This window comes from Alligator mississippiensis, chromosome 2, assembly GCF_030867095.1.
Source record: "Alligator mississippiensis isolate rAllMis1 chromosome 2, rAllMis1, whole genome shotgun sequence".
In the NCBI taxonomy this organism is placed as follows: Eukaryota; Metazoa; Chordata; order Crocodylia; family Alligatoridae; genus Alligator; species Alligator mississippiensis.
The window spans coordinates 58,647,238-58,668,933 of record NC_081825.1 but is presented as its reverse complement, the minus strand read 5'-3'; the positions used below and the strand labels follow the sequence as shown (position 1 = coordinate 58,668,933).

General features: G+C 42.3%; 1 protein-coding gene across 1 annotated transcript in view; it reads left to right on the top strand.

The window, feature by feature from the left end:
* The window catches only part of SCFD2 (sec1 family domain containing 2), a 422,902-nt gene that overhangs the window by 384,998 nt on the left and 16,208 nt on the right, over window positions 1-21,696 (top strand). Inside the window, exon 6 of the mRNA XM_014594977.3 lies at window positions 17,134-17,279. Within this exon, the coding sequence (XP_014450463.1) occupies window positions 17,134-17,279 (146 nt within the window). The remainder of the gene's footprint in view (window positions 1-17,133; window positions 17,280-21,696) is intronic.

Below are 21,696 nucleotides of genomic sequence, written 5' to 3'. Positions count from 1 at the left end.
AGACCACACTCACACCACTCCCAATCAACCCTCTACTTGCACAGTCTTAATTGCACACAGCTCACAGGTGTGAGCTCCTCTTAACTTCACGTCACTCTACTACTGTCAATCATTTATGAGCCAGTCATTCTCTCCAGAGGACCATCGGTCATTTGTCAATCATCATGCACCTGAATCACAGTTCTTCACACCTCAAAATGAATGTATCCATATTGATAGCCTCATGTTCACTGGAAAATGATTGTATAACTGTGCATGCTCTTTCACTCTAATTAAGTCCATACGTCACTGAGATCAAAAGGTGAGCTCCTTCCAGAATTTTCCTAGCATCATGTTCACTGACCATGTGCAAAACTACTCTGTTCACTTATCCAATACTCAAACAATGTAAACTGTTGGCAAAATTACATGGTCAGGCCAGGGATGAGCCATTCATAACTAACAAGTCGGACAGCTAGTCTAAGAGAAGGAAATGAGTCAGCTGTACCTTCAATACAGACTATTAATGGAAAATTCATTTGTGATGGGAGAGTCCTTGAAAGACTATACTAACAGGGGCGTGTGTTTGCCATGCACTTAGCAGACAGAAAACCAGAGGTTTCAGGAAAATGAGAATGGTTGAGAATAGACTGTAAAAGACCAAGAAAGTCTGAATATGCAGAATGTAGCATGTACTATTTCGAGGCTGTCTAACTGGTGGTCTGAGGGCCACGTGAGGCCTGTGAAGGGATAAATTATAGCCCCCTGCCTCTCCTCCCTGCTGCCCAGGCTCCTGCCTGCCCACCACTCCCTGCATTGCTCCAGCTGCAACAGCAGCCGGACATTCCAGGCTCCCTCTTCTTCCTCTGGCTGCAGCTTCCTGCCTCCACCCCAAGGGGCAGCGGCAGGGGCACTGAGACAGCACCATGAGATAAGGGTGAATCAGTGGGAGAGGAGAGGCAATAGGGCCTCTGCAGGGCAGTGATGTTGGGGGTGGCCACAGGCACATGGAGCAGTGGGGGGGGGGAGTGTGCACAGCATGTAAACCTGTGGCTAACCTGCATGTGGCTTCCATGGGCTTAGAAATTGGAAATCCCTGTATGATTTCATAGGGGTTTATAAACCTTTGCAGAACATAGAGGTTTACTGACCCTGTAACAGTATAATTGAGAAAACTCTTAATAAAGACGTAAAGCATTTGCCACAGCTGCCTTATGAATATTCTAAAGGGCTGCAGTATAGGTTCTAAAAGGCTGAGCTTTATAATTAAGATATGGACTACCTGAGAGAATAACTCATTTGTTCCTTAATTAATATCTTGCATTAATTTTCTTTAGAAAGCACATTTGATCGTAACTGCAGTTCCTTGTGCAATTCCTTTTTTTGTGATTTATCCCAGTAAACTCTGTAGTCTGTTCTGTAAGTGTTCACTGAACTGCAGGTTTAATCTCCTGTAATATAAAAGCCATCAGTACAGAGGTTGTCATTAATTCATTAAAGCTAATATAACATGGTATATGAACTTTTATAAAGGCAAAAGGGAAAAAAAACTTAGCTGTAAAATTCTGGTGTCCTAGAGGCAAAGTTCCAATGAAAATTTTAAAAAACAGCCCCCCAAAGTTAGGTTCCTAAATTGAAATTTAAGCACCTCAGTAACTATCCCACTGAACTAGAGGCCACGCTCCAGCCAAGTACTCCAGCGTAGACATGCCAGGCATTTCCAGGGAAGTGGGTGGGGCGGCTCAGTCTTAATGCTGTGGCTAGGGACACACATTACACATAAACTGGTTTAAGTGATCAGAAACTGGTTTAAACCTGTAACAGAACAGATGTTCAGTGCACATACACCAGTTTGAAAATGGCTGAAACTAGTTTGAAATAAATCTGGTTGAATGTAGTATCAGACTTAACTGATTTGGGCCAAAGTAGTTTATGCAATGTCTGTTCCAGACCCCTTCCTGGTCGAACTTAAAACAGAGTCCCCCAGCATCCCAGATGCTTTGCAACTCTAGGTGGGGCTCTGCTCTCTTCTCCAGCCCAGTAGGGCTAGCCCTGCCCCTCTGGTCCCTGGCTCGAGCTCCAGCAGAGAATACAGGTACAGCGGCATCTACCTGTCTTCCTCCTGCTCCCACCCCCCCTTCCCTGCTCAAGCAGGGATTCTCCCCTCCCCTCTACCTTACCCAGATAACTCTCAGCATTAGCTAGCATGCCACATGCTGGCTATGATCCGTGCTATGGGAAACAGGACAAAGGCAGTTCCTTTCCTGGAAAAAGCTATTTAAGAAGAGCTTGAACTAATGAGAGAGGCATTGTTTTTGTGCGGGCCGGGGGCGATCTGGGCCCTTTTTCAAGCCGCACGGGCTGTGGCCAGCAGCCCGGGCACGCTGGGTCGGAGAAAGCAGGCGACGCGCTAGAATTAGTCACGGACGCTTAGTGGTTGATTCAAGATTGTTTACTTACACCGAAGATGGTCGCGGTGTAGGCTGGACAGTTTCCCAGGCACAGCTCCGATTAAATCCTCATTTGAGGACTACGACAAGCTCGGGTCTCTCCCACGGAGTTGTTAAGGCTCCGTGGATCCTTTTGCGCGCAGGGAGAGGGATACGTCGAGGATTGCGAACGGCGACGGGGAGAGGCTAGAGGCTGATCAGACCTCTGTTGCCTGCTTTAAATGCGCTGGGTCCGATAGGCTCCGCAGCGCTTAAAGATCTTCACACAGCGTGAAGATCCCTCCTCCTGGTGTTCATGGAGTCCTCCAACTTGGGCGGAAACCACTCAAGCTTTTTATACGGCTAGCAAGCCAATCACTAGCCGCCACATGTGAATAATTTCACGCAAGCCAATAATGGGGCTCAAATTATAATACAAATGGCGGGAACTCTTTGCAACAAGCATTTCTTAACTGCAAAGAAGAAATGCACACTGCAAAGAAAGCTACAAATTGGCGGGAAAATAATTCAGTGGCGCCAAAGCACACACAAAACAAAAATTACACCCTTGGGTTGTGACAGTTTTCTGATGGGCTGATAAATGCTAACAACTCCCTTTGAAACTCCCTGCTGTGTAACTAAATGCTCTGTTATCAACAGTGAGGGATGGGGGACCCCTCCCTAATCAGAGTGTCCTGCAGGGGCCTGGCCACATCCCCATCAGCTCAGCACTCTGGAAGAGAAGGGAGGGCTGCTCTAGAACCTGCTGGCTTCTAGCCTGAGCCACTGCAGGCATGTGCCTGCATTTCTTCAGTCCAGAGAGGATGTCTGTGTAGTTACAAACTGGTTCAGCCTACTCAGCCTAGCAGACTAACCTGCAAAGACTGAACCAATTCAGGCTCAGGCTTTGTGAATGTCTGTCCCTACCCTATGGGTGTGGCTTATTTAACTGGAGCCAAATAAAGCCACTGGAGCCATGCTTGTAATGCATCCTGCCTGCTCCCAGCCCCCTCCAAATCCCAGCAGTGAGGCAGTGTAGCCACCTTAGAGCCACATTGAACAGGTGCCTGTAAACACACCTGAAAGCGCAAGTCCAAGTGGTACAGGAGTCAAAGGTGGTTTCGTTGCCTCCGTTAGGATTTAGTGCACTTGGAACAGGAGCAAGTGGACTAGGCACACTTTGCAGCAGTGATCTTAAGCCTAGGTAATACGGAGATGGTATAGCCATGAACACTGGAAACTAGTTTGCTTATTGAGGTGCCTAAATACAGATTTTGGGGCCCAAGTTTAATTCATTTGGGGTTTATTTTTGTTTTTAAATCTTGGTCTCAGCCTCAAATGGCAAGTGTGAACTGTGATAAAAATAAGCCACTAATGGCACCTTTGCAGCTCATACTATTGATCCACAAACCCGCTGTGTTTGTTTTGGCAACACTTCAGGTTTGCCTCATTGTCCTTTTCTTCAGTTACAGAAACCACAATCATGCCTCCATTTGAATGGCTTGATAGGCTTGATACTGTCTGCTGTTCCAGAGCGTGCGTGCATGCGTGTGTGTGGGGGGGGAGGGAGTCTGCATGTTACTTTGTTTTCATTCTCTGTGTGCCAGCCGGTCTGGAAAATGACATTTATACAAGTGTGGAGCTGACCTTCTGTGGTATGGCTTTTTAGATGATCCTTTTGATTTCTTCTAAAGTTGTAATTCAGCTGGAATTTTATAAATAAGCCTGGACGCACACTTTGGGTTTCAAACATGCTTATACCAAATGTTCACTTATAATCTAGAGAAAAAAAATTATATAAAAAATCCTTTTTCATTTCTATATTATATCTTTTGTTCTCATGTTTCCTTCTTGTTCTAGTGTTCCATCCTAGCTGTCGCCTGGATTTCTTTCCTTTCTTTACCCACCCAATTTTTATCTGTTTTCTTACCAGCTGCAGTATTTTGTTGTTTAAATGTCATTCATCTGTCTCAGTTGTTGGGAAAGAAATTATGTTGGCACAGATCAGGAACTCTGAATTCCTGTTCTGACAGTGGAGTTCACCCCTCCTGTACCATTTAGAAGTTTTAGCCTCAGCTTCACTATCTGTGGTTTTATATAGGAGCAAATTATTATCAATATGAATGGTTGAGGGTTTTTTCCAGTATTCTTGTTCAAACAGCATACAGCAAGCTGTTTCATCAAAACTTGCATTGACTTCTTTTGGATCAGGATTTACCCCTGTTTCTTAATATTGGATAGGCAAGGATGATTTCTTAGGGTGATATCTTTTAGTGGACCAACTGCATAGTTGCCTCTTACACAATTCCTGGACAATCACAGCAAAAGTGTCACTCCAATACTATATAAGTATTGGATAAGAAGACACTGTTGATCTGCATCCTCTTACAGCTGTAATTCTTATTTTCTAATGGCTGTATGCATGGAATTTGATAGTTTACCTTTGACAGCTAAATGTTATTTAGAAAAATCCTCCTCTTTTCCCTGCTTTCCTTTGTCACCTCACATGTTGCTATAGTATAAGTTCCAGGCACCGTTAAGAAAAGCAAGCCCCAGCTGAATCCAGCTCAACTTGGCCTTGGCTCATCCTTTGCCAATTCAAGATTAACTGGCTGGTGTACAGTGAGTTAGTAGGCCTTAGTTTGCTGTCAACCATACAAAAATTACTACCACTGTTGGCATTGTGGACAGTTTTAGCACAGAAGCTAAGACCTAGGTCATTAGCATGAAGCTAGAAGTAGAGATGAAATAGATTGGTGAGCGGTGTGCAAGAGTTTACACTTACATTGCCTATATGCTCTGGGAGTAATGGAATAACTTTGTTCTCCAGGGCTGTTAAGCAGACCCCTTTCTAAACACTTAATTCATTTAGCTCAAATTTAGGCAATTAAATTCTGATCTTTTAATTTTTTTTGCAGTTGCAATTGGGATATACTGTTTTTACTCTCATAGCACATGTACCCAAAAATTAACCCTTCAAAATTTGGGGTGTATGTCCTAGGTAGAGAACTTAATTATTTTTGCTGCAATAGACGCATGGAAGAATAGAAGCATGGAGACACTGGTGCAAGGTGACTGCTGTACTTGCTGTCTACATACCTGAGGCTGGTAGAAGGAAAGAATAAACCTTTCAGGGTCAGAACTACAATGTTAACCCTGCCACGGCCACTACAGACAGGATCCTCTGCAGTCAGCATTCAGCTTTGACTGGAAAAATCATTTTTCTTCATTCTGTCTTCCCAAAATAAGATGTGTGTCCTATATAGTTTCATAGTTTGTAGGGTCGGAAGGGACCTTGACAGATCATCAAGTCCAACCCCCTGCCATGGCAGGAAAGAGTACTGGGGTCAAACGACCCCGGCAAGTTGTTCATCTAGCCTCCTCTTAAAGACCCCCAGGGTAGGAGCCAGCACCACTTCTCTTGGAAGTTGGTTCCAGATCCTAGCCGCCCTGACAGTGAAATAGTGCCTCCTAATATCTAGCCTGAATCTACCCTCTGCCAGCTTGTGACCATTATTTCTTGTCACTCCTGGGAGTGCTCGGGGGAACAGGGACTCTCCCAATGCCTGCTGGTCCCCTCTGACTAGTTTGTTAACGGCCACTAGATCCCCCCTCAGCCTTCTCTTGTGGAGGCTGAACAGGTTCAGGTCCCTTAGCCTCTCCTCATAGGGCCTGCCCTGCTGATTCCTAATCACGTGAGTGGCCCTCCTCTGGACCCTCTCCATGTTGTCCACATCCCTCCTGAAGTGCAGCACCCAGAACTGGATGCAGTACTCCAACTGCGGCCTGACCAGTGCTGTATAGACTGGGAGGATCACCTCCTTGGACTTGCTTGAGATGCATCTGTGGATGCATGACAAGGTGTGGTTGGCCTTCCTGACCGTGTCCCCACACTGTTGGCCCATGTTCATTTTGGCATCAATAATGACTCCAAGATCCTTTTCTGCCTCTGCACTGATGAGAAGGGAGTTCCCCAGTCTGTAGGTATGCTGCTGGTTCTTCCTCCCCAGGTGCAGTACCCTGCACTTGTCCGTGTTGAAACCCATCCTGTTCTCAGCCGCCCACCCCTGTAACCTGTCTAGGTCCGATTGCAGCCTATTCCTCCCTTCTATCATGCCCACTTCCCCCCACGTCTTAGTGGGGGCAGTATGTATAGTAATGGAGAAATATGGTAATAATATTTTTCACTTCCAGCCCTGACCTGCAATGTCATTATCCATTGATAAACAACTTTTCTCCCAGTATGGAGAGATTTAGTTCTTCCATCTGATGTATACAGTCAATACCCATTTACAGCAATCCCTGGTAGCAGCAACAACCACTTACCACCAACATTTCCATGGAAACATTTTCTGTACCACATGTTCATATCACATTCCTTATACAAGTAAATCACTTAGGAGCAACATAGCATCAGACCTCTAATATTTTCTTACTAATAGGCATACATACTATGATGGTGAAGTATATTGGGATCCATCTGGAGTAAAGATGATAGATAAGACTATGAATGCTGCTTTTGTTCTACTTATTATGCCTCTTATTTCCTAGAAAATAAATATAAGGATATAGTCTGTATAGTGTAGATTTATCAATTTATATACCTATTTATTTTCATAGCATCTTTTGTGTGTATGTGTATGTGTGTGTATAATAAGACTATTATGGAATATATGGGCATGGGCACATACATTTTATTTTATATTTATTTGCTAGGGAAAAAAGGCATAATGCAGAATTTTTAAAAAGTGAGTTAAAAAGTGGCACTGTGCTCAGTGTCTTGCTTTTCCCTGAAGGCACTTACCCTTTTCGGTTTTTTCTCCATTTCTTACTGATACAGAACAGTGCAAGTGAGCTAACTGCACATATACGAAATAGTAGCATGCACAGTGAGATCATGGTGCTGGGATTATTTGATTTGAGCGAAAGGTTTTATTTCAACCCACCATTTACTTGCCGCTTTAGAACAGCTGAATCTTCCCACCAACTCAGTAGCATGGTTTCAAGGGGAAGTTGTGGATGTCCTTACAGAGGTGGTCTTCAAGTTCACCAATCACCATTTTGATAAATGTACTATGCTTTGGTGTTGCTTGCAATGAGCCTACAAGGCAAACTACAGTGAATTCATAAACTGTAGTCTTTTTTTTCCCTTGTACCTCTGCAAGCAGCATTATGTTAATTAAGGATGTGTCTCAGAAGGAACATAGACTTCATTTCAAGATGTAATAAAGTACTGCTTTAGAAAAAAATAAATGTTTGTTTATAGTATCTGTAATACTTACCAATTGACACAAAGTACAGTAAAAAAAACACAATGTATTTACTCGAATCTAAGACAAGGAGGTTTTTTTCCTCCCAAGCAGCATGAGGGGAAAAAGCCCCTCATCTTAGATTTGTATGCAAAGCAGGAAGGAGGAGGGGGGCAGGTACCTGCTGTGGCTCTGACTCTGGCCCTGAGTCAGGGTCGGGGCCAGAGTTAGGCCCAGAGCAGCCTCCTCCTGCCCTCCCCCTCCACTTGCCCTCTGCAGCTTCTGCTCCCCCCCCCCCCCAGTCTCCCTCTGACCGCCCTCCCCCTTACTGTCAGGCATAGCTCAGCTCAGGCTCCGGCTGGATTCCCTTCCAGGCATGGAGTACATGAAAACTCTCTCCCCTGTCTGACCAGTCAGCAGCACTGACACTTCTGCATGGTGAGCAGGGTCTGTGCTTCCATGTGTTGTGCTCTGGGAGGAAACAGAGCAGGAGCAGTGTCTGACAGTAAAGTGCAACAGAGGTGAGAAGGGGAAGGGACAGAGACTGGACAGCAAGGGAAAGGGGCAGAGATTTTGGGAAGTGGTAGGGGAGGAGCAGAGGCTGGGGATGGGGCTGGGTTCTGATGCAGGGGTGGGCAGGAAGGCTGCAAGGGGAAGAAGTGGGGGGGAGTCAGAGGGCAAGTGCCTGACCCCTCCCCCCCACCCCCCCAGCCACTGCTTCCCTTGCTGTAGCATCAGGAGGGAAGTGAATTTAAGACAGCTCCCCAATAATTAGATTCTGTACCTGGAAAATTATAACAAATGTATAAATTTTCCATATATAGAGTCTAATTATGAGGGGGTCAACTTAAATTCAAGGAAATACAGTAATGGTGATTTTCTTATCCTCCCAAGATCTTCCATAATTTCTCAGTGGCTGTTGTATTACAGCAGAGGAAAATGAAGTAGTGTTGCACTGATCTCCTTAAAGAACTAGTGAAAAGGCTGACAGGTTCACAATACAGATCTGTTTTGTATTGTCCTCTAAAGTATGTTTTTGGTGTTTTTAGGAAACTAGAAAAATATAGTATGGTTTGATTTTTGTGGAAATCCATCAGTTCTAGCATTGCTAATCGTGAAGGAAAGGCCAGGGTTTTACTGAAGAAGAAAGCCACTACCTCTGATTGCCAAAGTTAAACAGTAGGTCAAGGATGTGGACCAGTGGGGCAGTCCTGTACGCAATGTAGTCTGTGAGGTTCTGCCCTCCCCCTCAAATCTTGTTGAATTCAGAGGTATGTGAGTAGGTCCTGTGCCTGCCAGAATTAGGCCTCACTGTGCTTAATACAATAGGGATTTTTAAAAGTGCTCGAAGTTGGCTACTGGAGGTTTTCTAATTTTCACAAGCAGGCCCATTTTATATTTGCCAATAATAAAGAAATATAAAGAAATGTAAAAAATTCCAGGTAGTAGATACTCATTTCAACTCCATCCTTCACAGGTAATGTATTCCGGGCACAAAGAAATCAGTTTGGAATGCACTCTTAATTACATTCAATTGTCAGTGAAAAATTGGTATCAGGAAGGGTTATTTTAATTAATTAATTTACACCCGAGCTGTGCCTCAGCTAATATATTCCACCTCTTCACAGTTGTAAAAAGGAACATATTTCTCAGTGACATCAGCAAGCTAGAGTGTAAAGGTTCAGTTTTCTTCACCACATGTACACACAACTCCCATTGACATGAAAGGTGTGAATAGGGGTGACTTGTAGGTGTATGTTATTTCTATCACACTGCTTCTGTTGTTTTTCAGAGCCAAATCAGGGCAAAGTTGCTCTCCTTTTGCAAACTTACTATGGTAGTGCTAATATATAACAGAATATAAGGAATCTGGAGGGGGGGTTAATTAATTCTAGCATGGGAGAGTGAAAAACTTAATTTTATATTTACAATATATTAAAAAGAAGAATGTAGCTGTCAAGCTGCCAAATAGACAAAAGAAGGTTATGACTTCCACAGGCACATGGGCTTTCAAGTCAACAGAGACCCAGAACAGCCACTTTTCTGATGGACAGAGGAGCCTTAAGAGGAGCTTCTTCTTGCCCCTGGTGCATGAGCAACCAAAAACGCAAGTGGAGAAAGGCATGACAGATAAATGTTTTCAGATTGTTTCATGAACAGAGCTCTGTGCAATAATAAAAGGACTTCATTTAGATTGCAAGAACTTGGAACTTGCTGCTGCTTGCAAACATGGTGCAGTGGGAGCTCAGAGCTACTGTGAAATTCTCCAAACACACTGAGCTTCCTAGTGTCACCCTCCAAATCATCCCCACTACAACTGACGTTACAACTTGCATGAGCCTGGAGATTGTTACAGAGATCGTCACTGGGGTGGGGAGGGCGGAATTCCAAAACCAGTTGAAAGTTCCTCTCTGTCGAAACAAAGAACATGCCCCAAAACTGAAGTTTAGATCTCAACTCAGAACTGGATCTCAAACCTGGTAAATACCAGGTTTACTTTATCCTTTTTTTTTTCTTCCAGCCTTTACTTCATGCTTTCTTGAAGTGCTTCCAACCTCTTTAATCATCTCTGTAGTTCAATTTTATTATTATTTCTTTATAACTCTCTAATCTGTATGGTACTGGAGTTTTGGATGTCTGTTATTCTGGTTTACAAGAAAACAGTTTTAACACTTAATACACTGAATGGTAAGGGACTGTTGTATAGAATCTGTGAGAGATGACAGATAAAAATGGTCACATCCAACAGTTTAAAAGAATTTAAGGAAAAACTGCTTTCTTAACTGCTCACCTTTGAGTCATTGTAATCCTGTTTACTTTAATTCATTGTTATAATTGACTGTATCCCGTCCAAGGGGAATTTGTAATAGTTCATAATCTATACATGCCCATGCACTATGTCATAGAAGTTTGAATATGAAAAGAAATAGGAATTATGAGAGGGAAAAGTTAGAGAAGGAAAAAAGCAATTTTGTATGAAATCCAAATGGTCACTAAAAGATTTATTTATTAGATTTATATGCCACACTTGCCAGAAAATCTCAGGGTAGTATATAGCAAGACAACAGAATAAATACTTGTTATCAACTGGACTTAACAGAATAGCAGAATAATTATCAGCTAGATTCTCTTTTTGAACTCCACGGAATAAATTATGTGTATATAAACCATTTTTCTAATATAAAGTTTTCTTGGTGTTGCAGTCTGCGCTCATTCCTCCTCTTGGCTGAATTTATGGAATCTAAAAATGTCTAGGCGTAAATCAAAAGACAAAGTGACTCCTTATTTCCTTTCCTGGATCAGAACTGCATTATAAAAATTAATGTTTCTTTTTAATTTTAAACCAGTTTGTCCTAGATATTACATGCCAATTTATGCTAAAAATAATATATAGAGTAAGGTCTTTTTAAAATCCCATATTTAAAATGGATAGAAATTGAAGCTATATAAACATCATGTTAGAAAAAAACACTTTTTTAACAGTATGTGTTACTAATTATTGGAAAAAAACTACCAACGGAGGTGGCTTGAAGTCTTCCATTAAGGCTGAATGCCTTTCTTGGAAGGTTTCTTTAATCAAAACACAAATTATTAATATTAATAAATGAGTAACTGGATGAAATTGTAAGATCCATCTTATACAGCATTTGAAACTGGATGGTCTAGTTGTCCTCTCTGACCTTAATATACAGAATCTGTTAACAAAAACTGTAAAGTCATGCATATGCATATCACAAACCCTGTTGTTTTGGGGTTTGCATGTCATAATTGTTTTCTTGTGTTTTATTGTAATGATATTGTATATGTGGTCTCTAACATGTTCATGTTATGCTTTGTCTACTTATGTTATTATTATCACTGCATGGATATTGCTACACTGACTATGTATATCTTAATATTTTGGGTTATGGTTTAGCTAGGGAATTCAGAGAGTGGACAGAACTGCTAATTATCCCCTGCCATTGTGCTCTAGGGCCAGGACAGTTGCTAATCTCAACAACAGAAAGAAGTGACCACTGGTAGACTGGGCACCCCTGGGCATTGTCCACCTGTGAGAACAGGATGGGTTTCAACATGGACAGGTGCAGGGTACTGCACCTGGGGAGGAAGAACCAGCAGCATACCTACAGACTGGGGAACTCCCTTCTCGTCAGTGCAGAGGCAGAAAAGGATCTTGGAGTCATTATTGATGCCAAAATGAACATGGGCCGACAGTGTGGGGACGCAGTTAGGAAGGCCAACCGCACCTTGTCATGCATCCACAGATGCATCTCAAGCAGGTCCAAGGAGGTGATCCTCCCCCTCTATACAACACTGGTCAGGCCGCAGTTGGAGTACTGCATCCAGTTCTGGACACTGCACTTCAGGAGGGATGTGAAAAACATGGTCCAGAGGAGGGCCACCCGCATGATCAGAGGTTAGCAGGGCAGGCCCTATGAGGAGAGGCTAAGGGACCTGAACCTGTTCAGCCTCTACAAGAGAAGGCTGAGGGGGGATCTAGTGGCCATTTACAAACTAGTCAGGGGGTACCAGCAGGCATTGGGGGAGTCCCTGTTCCCCCAAGCACTACCAAGAGTGACTAGAAATAATGGTCACAAGCTGGCAGAGGGTGGATTCAGGCTAGATATCAGGAGGCGCTACTTCACTGTCAGGACAGCTAGGATCTGGAACCAACTTCCAAGAGAAGTGGTGCTGGCTCCTACCCTGGGGGTCTTTAAAAGGAGGCTGGATGAACACCTTGCCCGGGCGTTTGACCCCAGTACTCTTTCCTGCCATGGCAGGGGGTCGAATTTGATGATCTGCTCAGGTCCCTTCCAACCCTACCAACTATGAAACTATGATGGGGGCAATCAACTGTACAATAACAAAGGCATCTGGGAATAATGGTACATCAAGCCATCAGGACTCCAAGTACCCCAGACATTCTGGAGTTTTGGCATTGAATTTGTCATCCAGATGCCTTGTTTCAAGTAGACCCAAACCTTCAGACCAACCACAATTTTTTGCTTTCAATAATAAGTAAATTTTACTGATACACAGTGATAGCAGATAAGAATAATGCAGGCAGGGCAAACAAAATACTGCCCCCCCCCCCCCCCCCGATTCTATACCTACCAGTTCTAGGGCTGTCACAGAAGGATGGTATATCTTGCCAATACATGAGCTTTACACTGAGGTTCTTTTTTTAATATAAGATGTCAGGAGCCTGGAGGTTGAAGGCCAAGGCCCACACCCCCCATCTAGTGGGGTCGATGAGATGGGCTGGTAGTGTGCTCTCTGTCTATGGTGGCCTCAGGTTTCCCCCTAGGGGACCCTTTGCTACACTGAAATCCCTCCTTTTGTATTTTTGTTCTGATGACTCTTCATTCCCCAAAATCGTTGATTGGGTTTTCTGTGGTCATCATACTGTCCACATTCTGTTCTGTCAGCATATTCCCTTGTTCCAACAAAACCATCATATCTTAATTTGATCATTTACCGGTGTCTTAATTTAGGCATGCCCCAGCCTCCTAATTTGGTGCATCCACCAAAACTGAAAATCCCAAGGGCTCTGCAGTTGATCATTGTGACTTAATGCCACCTTATTTCAAGTTTTGTGTACACAGTTCAAATTTCCCAGACTGTTTATGGCTGCTTATCCACTGGCCTCAGACATGGTATCTGCCTTGAAAGAAACTTTATTACTAACTGGCTTCTAAAAACCAATTAACCCTTGCCATTCCCCTGGTCCATTGTTCTAATGCATGTCTACTTTATCTACAAGCCAGTTCCCAACAGTGATCTCTAAATATAATTTTCTAGCCATCATGTAGGATTCTGGTGACTTATGAGCATTAAAAGAATGCTAATTGGGGTATGGCTTGCGGGCTTTTTAGAGTCTACCTAGACTATATTATTTGTCTTTCGATCTCATGCTTTGGGGGCTCTCTGTGCCATTCACCTGGACTGGCAGAGTCAACAGGAAAGTCAGTCTCTAGAGCCCTGGCAAGGACTTTCATGGTGGGCTGAGGTAGCCAGATGAGAGGGTAAGAATTTATATTTGTTTTATTTTCTGGCTCCAAACCTTTAGTCTGTTTTGTTTGCATAACTCTTTCATCCTATGTAATAAATCCTTTTGCTGTTTGACTCGTTACTGATTGCCAGCAGAAAAAATAATTTCTGGCCAAGTGATACTCCAGGTTGACTCTCTTAATGGAGAGGGGGCACCTAAAAGAACAATCAAGGGCCAGCAAAGATCCATCACTGCAGCTGCAGAGTCCTGTGTAAGGGCAAAGGAAATGATGTGATAGGATAAGAAGTTATTTTAGGGCAACTTCAGTTTGTTCATTGTGGTGAGTGGCAGCACAGTGGGAAGAAACTCGGGGCTCCAGGGTTCCCCCATGCACAGGTTTCTGACAATATGTAAAAGTAATATTTCCTAAGAAATTAGTTTTTGGTAGTTAATTGAGTAGTGGAACAGCATACATTTGTCCAAAAAATGGTTCAACTGCAATCTGGTCTCAACAGAGAAAATGAAACAAGATGTAGTATGGGTACTTGTAGAAAGAGCAATGCAATACTCACGAAACTTAAACGAATGAACACAGAGGGCTGTGGCTAAAAATAATAAAAACAAAAGAGGCAGTAAAAACAGAAGAGCACCAACTAAATTGCTTAGGACTATGGCTGGCTAATACAGCAAAAGAGGATTATGTATTCATGGTAATAAATACATCTAAGGTCTGATTCTCATCACCTTGTACCTTGTGTACTCATTAAAAACCTGTGCAGTGAAGATGTAACCAACACACTGCCAAATCAGACGTATCTGTTCTCTGACGCTTGCCATGGCATTTAATACCTGCTTTGTATAGGGATGAATGACTGCACGAAAAGCGAGACAGTGGTCCTCAGCAATTGGTCTTCACATTTCAGAACAAATGGAAAGTGATAGATTGGTTTAAAACTCCTTGACAAAAGTCTGGTTTTGAAGCACTAAAAAAAGGAAAAGATCTGTCAACAATGGAGAGAAGATCAAATAAAAAAATCTCTTTCTGTAAAAGAGGAAAATAATTGACAAGATAAGACAAAGAGCTTTTAAATGACAAAAACAAGAATGGGGGGTGGGGAGGGAGGAGGAAAGAAAAATGCTCAAAGCAAAGACATCCAACTCTCATTGATGTGATTTTACCTCACCTGAATTTGCTTAACAAAGCAAGGCTCACTCTGGCCAACAGCAGTGGCTTTCTTCCAATAACGTGTTGAAAAAAGCAAAAAGAAAAATAATTCTTTATGCAAACAGGAACAAATCTTCCATCTGATGTGTACATACAAAGAGAAAGCTCAGCTCTTATGTGACTGAAGACAGTGAAGAAGGGCCATCTGGTAATGTAAAATGTTACTTAGCTCTTGCAACATGCTTTTCATCTCTAGAGCATTTTATAAATATTAACTAGTTAGCCTATACAATCTCCACATTGCTAGATAAGGATCAAGTAGCTCTTTCAAAGTATTAGTACCTTTATTTTACTTCCAGGGAAGATTGACTCAAAAGCTATTGACCATTTAAAATCTTAAATTAATTTATTGTACTCGCTGCTGTTAATGCCTAAATTTGCCATAGCTACCAGATAGTAGATTGAAAGTATTGAGGTGTTTTCTTTATTTGTGTTGTATATTCAACACAAATTGTATATGATTGATTTCATTTTATAATCTGCTAAGCCCCATTTCTCTACATGCATACACACAACCATATCCGTGTGAGCAGTCCCATTAATTTCATAGGATTTCTTAAGTAAAGTTATGGGTATGTAACTGTCCTTGGGATGAAGGCTGTAGGCCCTAATTTGTTAATGAACAGGAACTGGGAACACCTTCCAATTACAAGATGGATGGCCAAAATGTTTTTCTTGTCTATGCACATCTGTCTCATGCAAGCTGATTTATTAATAGAACATCTCTGTGAATCTGCAGAATTTTGTTTTTTTCTGGTCTGTTATTGCTCTATAGAAAGGTTGGCTACATCTCCAGTTGTGGGGAAGAATATTTCTAAACCTGATTTAGTGTTTTTAGGCACAGTTGCAAGACACGGTCCTAACGAATTTCCAGTCTAAGGGCTTGTTCCTTCAATCTGACTCTTATACGCAGGCCTTTATACCCACACAGAGCCCTAGTTACACCAGTGAAAGCCTATTCAGACAAAAGGTTTGGCATTTGTGGATCACATTGTACAAAAAGACAATGTACTGGGTATTGTTGGGAATGAGGCCTATTATACTGTCTTCATCCATTACTGTTGGAAGATGGCAGTGGTAGGAAAGGAGAGCAGAAGCAAAGGCAGAAATAAGGTTATGCAGGTATTTGGAAGCACAAGTGAACTGGTAATATAAAAAAAAATTATGTAGTACAGTAAAAGCTTTGTTATCTGGCATGAGTGGCATAAGGGGGTGCTGATTATCTACAAATTCCGGTTATCTGAGCATTGTAAGGAAGACAGTGCCATATTTGTAGTGCAAATACTTGATGCGCATACGCATGCCAGATAGACTCAGCAAAGATTCTGGTTGGTAAAGTGAGGATTTGTATTGGGGGATATTGGAAATTTCAGTTAATAGAATATTCCAGTTAGTAAAATGCCAGTTAACACAGCTTTTACTGTAATTCTTTATTGTGATCAGTTCTTGGGCAGAGTGACTTTTTGTTCAGAAAACCCTGTTTCCAGTCATCTTAGCAGTACAACCTATATGATGGAGTGATTAGAGCCAAAGACTAGACTCCTTCTTTAGCAAGTCACGAATATTGTATATAGCCTGTGGAAATCATTTAAGCCTCCTGCTGGTGGAGATCCAGAGAAGTGTAGATTAAAAAGAAAGACCTCAGTGTAATTCAAGCTTTGCACCTTAGTGGAGCTTCTTTGGGCAAACGAATTCCAGCAATATATAGTAATTCTGCATCTTGTGGAATGTATTGCTGTTTAAAAAACACTGCACCTTCCAGTTTCTCCTTGGCATTCTTAGTTCATAGTGTTTGCCACAAAGTTTTCTAGCTCAGGTAAGAAAGGCATTCCCGGTCACGGGATTGCAGGAAAGTGTTTAGGTCCTGAGACAGGAGTGGACTTCCTTTCAAGGATGTGTTACGCCATGCTGGAAAATGAAGGAGGTGCTTTTAGGGCAGATTTATACCTTTCAAAACTGCTGACATATGCACTTTTTCTGCCTGCTGCAGAGCCCCAAATTCACAGTATTTCAGTTAAATTATTTTATGATTCAAAGTGTATTTATTGTGCATTTTTGCCTTTATTTGCTCTCTGAGAGGATTCATGGCTGCTTACTGTTCCATGCCAAGAGCATGCTGTATGTACATGTTGGTTTCTAAAGTCTAAAAATATTAAACTAATTAAAAATTTCCTCCTTACCATCCTTTTCTCACAACTCATTATCAAAACAGTTGAAAGACCTTTGCTCACACAGCCCTGCATTTCTGTATTATTTCAGGCTGCGATTCAGCTCAGACCCTGACATTTGAGAAAGCCATGGCTGCAGTGGACAGTATCTTTAAGTCCCTCTGGGATGTATCAAGAGCTCGAATGCATATGAAACAGTTTAATTCTGTACATATCCCAGGAAGCAACATCCACCAGGCAAGTAGATATTTTTCCCCTCATCTCTAGTATGTTGTTCAGCACAGTCAGAAGCATACCTTTCCAAATAAGGTGCATTTTACTCATGTAGGTATACAAAACTTATTTTTCTGCCCTATGGAATATTTTTACAAGAGGTTTCAGAAATGATTTAATTACCAGGAGTTTCCCGAAATCTGCAGTCCTGCCTCAGACAAATCCCCATTGAGGTTGATGGGAATTTTCATGAGTAAAGACCTCAGGATTCAGACAGCAGTGTTGCAATATTGTATATGTTCCATGTACATGGTTGAGCTAACTCAAATCTACCGGGCTGGGATCCATCATTACATATTGAAACAACATGCCTTTATGTATACCAAGGGCTTGGTTTCAATCTACCTTCTGTCTCATTTTCACAATGGCAAGAGGCCATTCTCCCTCTGCAGAACTGGCTGCTAATACAGTTTCTGTTTACTGAAACGAATGTAATTTTCTTTCCTGGTTTGGGTCATCAGGACCACAGCTGTTTATTTTCCAAAGTGCATATCTGTTTTAGTTAGAAATGGGCAGTTGCCATAGGGGAAGATCATGTTGTAATCAGTTTTTAAAAGACTATTTAAGTTTGACCCTGATCTTTGTCCGGAAAGAATTCTCCCAAACTTCAGACTTTGCTGCAGCCCAGCAAAAGGATGCAGTTTCTATAATACAATTAAGCAGAAATGGAAACTCAAGCATTACAAAATATTACTGGAAAGTTAATGAAGTGTCCTCTGACATTTATGACCAATATGATTTCTAAAAATGCATAAAATCAGAAATATTTTTATTAGCTGTCCTGTGCAAGTCATTGGGAATGGAATGGAAAGTCCTAAAATGTTTCTGGCAAGATAGGGTGCACTTTTAGGTATAGCTTGCTTTTAACTGGGGCCAAGTTTTGGAATGTCTTGTGTGGCAGTTAGAGGTTTATTAGCCTTTTGCAGCTGGAAATGTTGAAGGTAGCCAGCATCCTGCAGGAGGGAGATGGGAAGAGATCATGTGGAATGGCTGGGGGACAAACGATCCAGCTCTGTCTTCTCCTGGAAACCCTCTACAGATGGATACAAGTTCCTCTGTCCAGATCATTTGTCAGACAGATCTTAATGCAAAACCACAACTGCTGCTACAAGAGTACGAGGGGCAGGGACCCAGGTCCCTCTCCTTTTAAAATGGGAAAATGGTTCCATTTTGGGAGGGGAATGTAGCTTGAGGAACCATTCATAGGAGCTGATTCAGAACCCAGTGATTCTCAACCAGGGTGCCACAGTACCTTGGGGTGCCACCAGAAACTTTGAAGGGTGTACAGGGTCTGAGGAGATAAAAAAGGTTTGAGGAGATGATCAGATAAGTGAAGGCTCAGGCTTGTCATTGCCTTCTTGATTATCTACCCCCACTACCCAGCCCCTCTGCAAGGAGGGAAGTACTGGAATATATCAGTTCATTTTTTAAATTGGGTGCCACTCAATTCACAACAATTATGGAAGGGTGCCTTGAGTCCAGAAAGGTTGTGGACCGCTGCTGTAACCAGTGAGTGCTCTTAAGGGCTACGCAGCTCATTGAAGGCTCCTCCCCTTGTCTGTCAGTGAGGAGCCCACCCACTGTAGGGAGCTGGGGTGAGACAAAAAAATGGTTCCCTCACATGACAAGTGGCAAGAGCTGGAGGGCTACTTAAGTATGTTGCATCTCTCAGGTTCCCCGGTCTGCACACAGACGAGGGGTATTTCCACACAGCTACCTCTGCTTCCAACCCAAGTACCACGTCTGGGTGACCCAGAGAGGTGCACAGAGGGGGGCCATTCTCCCATAGATGACCATCTCCACCAGACAGATGCATTGCCTCCTACTCCCTTGCTCCAGACCTGGAGCTGTGTACAGGAAGGGAGATTGGGAGGTGTGCAGGGGGTGAGAGGAAGAGGCAGACTGTCTGTCTGTCATAGGATTGAAAGAGCAGCTCCCTGGCAGGAGAGCTCGCCTTTGAGGTAGCCTGTTGCTCTCCAGACAGAAGACTAGAATACTTGTGTGTCTCCATCCCCCACCCCCAGACACACACTTTTCCAAGTTTTTGCAGGACTGCAAATTTCAGCATTTAAAATTTTCCGTGAAATTTGCAGCATGGAATTGAGCATCTGTCCATATACAAAGTCACCAATGTCCGGGCTCACCAAACTGTGACTCTGCTCTGATGTTTGAACCATATTTCTTTAAAATTTTGTTAGCATGGGTATGTTTCTGAGCAGTAATATACTGATCTCAACAGTTTCTAGGAAACTTTTACAAAGACTTTTACAATTATGAATGTCCATTATAAAAGAAATTCATGTTTATGCTAAAGTAAGCCAATCAGTTAATCTCATAGTCACATGCCACAAAATTCCACAATCAGGCTTTATGTTTGGCTGCTATTGTAATTTTTTAAAAAAGCAACGTTTTAAAATATCCAGGTTGGTAATTAGGGTAGGCATTTAGAGATTTTGTTAATGCAATTTTAATATAGCAATGTACATTAAGATTTGAAAAGTATTGTAAAATTGTTGGCAAACTGTCAAGTGACTTCATGTTTCTCAGTTTTTTGGGAGGCCAACATGAGACATGCTGAAGGGGCCTGATTTTCAGAGCCTGGGTAGTTAGTCACCCGAAACAAGAAATCTCTTTTTAAAACCTATGGCCTATGAATGTCGTCATGACTATAGTCAGATCCTATTATCCTTAAATTTCATGCAGTAGGTTCTTTGCCTGACATTGCTTTTGATCTCTGCTCCAAATATTTCATTTTAAGGGTCTTTTTTCTGTTCTTCATCTGGGGCATTATGTGGATATTAAACAGATTTTATACCACAAAACTTCAACTTCGTGAATAGTGTTTCAGATATAAGTTTATTGCGTGTCTAGCTTTGACACAAGTTTGGGAGTGTTCTACAACACAAAGAAATTGCAGCTAATGTCTGTTGTATTTTGCTTTGTTGGTTTAATTAAAATGTATGCACATATGCTGTGGGGAGGGCTAGAGTTGTATAATTCTGCTTTCATGTAATTGTATGTATTCCATTGTATTGGACAGAAATTTTCTCTTTTTATTACCATGATTACTGTAGAAAATTTCATTTTCCGAGTTGTATAGTTGAACAGTTAGATTTTTATTTCCTTTCTGTTTCTATATTTGTCATAAACAATACCTCTTTCATTCATCCTTTACACAGCATGACTGAAATCACCCATTAGCCTTGTAAGAAAATTAGAGATGTGACACCCCTGGAGTAGCACAGTAAGGGAATACAATATATTAAATTTGAAATGAGCTAATTTTCTAAGATCATTGCACTCATTCATGAAACTACTACAGTTATTTATTTTAATGTTTTAAGCCTTTGCCAGAAGTATGAAAATCCTAAAGCAAATACCAAGTCAGTTAGGATTTCAGTAAAAAGGGTTTGTCCCTCAGGGTCCCTAATATCTTTAGTAACGTTAAAAGCCTTTTTTTTTTTAATGGCTGTATGGTTCAAGTGCTTTGTAGTGGAAATCTTTCAGTTCTTGATCACCCATTCAAATTCACCCAGGTTGATGGATGCTAAAAATTATCACCTGGTTGCTGTTTTGAATACTATGAAAAGAGTTTGCTGGCTCAAGTCTTTTACCAGTTCACACCAGTCCGTAACACAAAAAAAACCCTCCTCTTACCTATTCTGATGTGATTAAGGGGAGAATTGGACACAATACCACAGAATGGCTGAGGACACAATTGCAGAGCATTGTGTGGACAGTATCCAAGCCAACAGCTTATCAGAAGTCCAAATGTGAACCTACTGCCATAGGTGTAACTGAGCAGTTTTGCACCCTGGGTAGCAGCAATGCATGGGACAGTGGCCACAGCTAGGCCACAGCCTGTGGCAATGCAGCAGCTGGGAGAGCAGTGGGCCTAAGTTGTGCCTTAGTGCCCTGATCACTCTCCCATGCCTAACTCCCTTTAGTTATGCTGTTGCCTACTTCTCTCCCTGTGGATCACTTCCCATCTTTGGCAAGAAGCAGACTTCGCCAAGTGAATCAGCTGTGCCACATTGTATTGTGACACAGCTGATTAATTTCATTGGGTGAAACAAACATCACCCTTTGTCCCACCCTTAATGGCACAGGACAAGGGGCGATGTGATCTCCCCACTTGCCCAGCCAGACCTGGAGAGCAGAAACACAGGAGGCTGCATGTCACAATGCATTTAAGGCTCCAGATTGCCTATCCATGACCCTGCTTCTCCTGTTGAGTTAGGCAGCAGGAGTGCCCGCCTCCTAAGACAAAGTTTAGAGATTCATTTCTCTTCTTATAGCTCTGTCTGAGCTAAAACTAGGACTTGTTATCAGAGCCAACCCGAGCAGAGCATGGGGCCTGGGGCAAATCAGCCCATGTGGG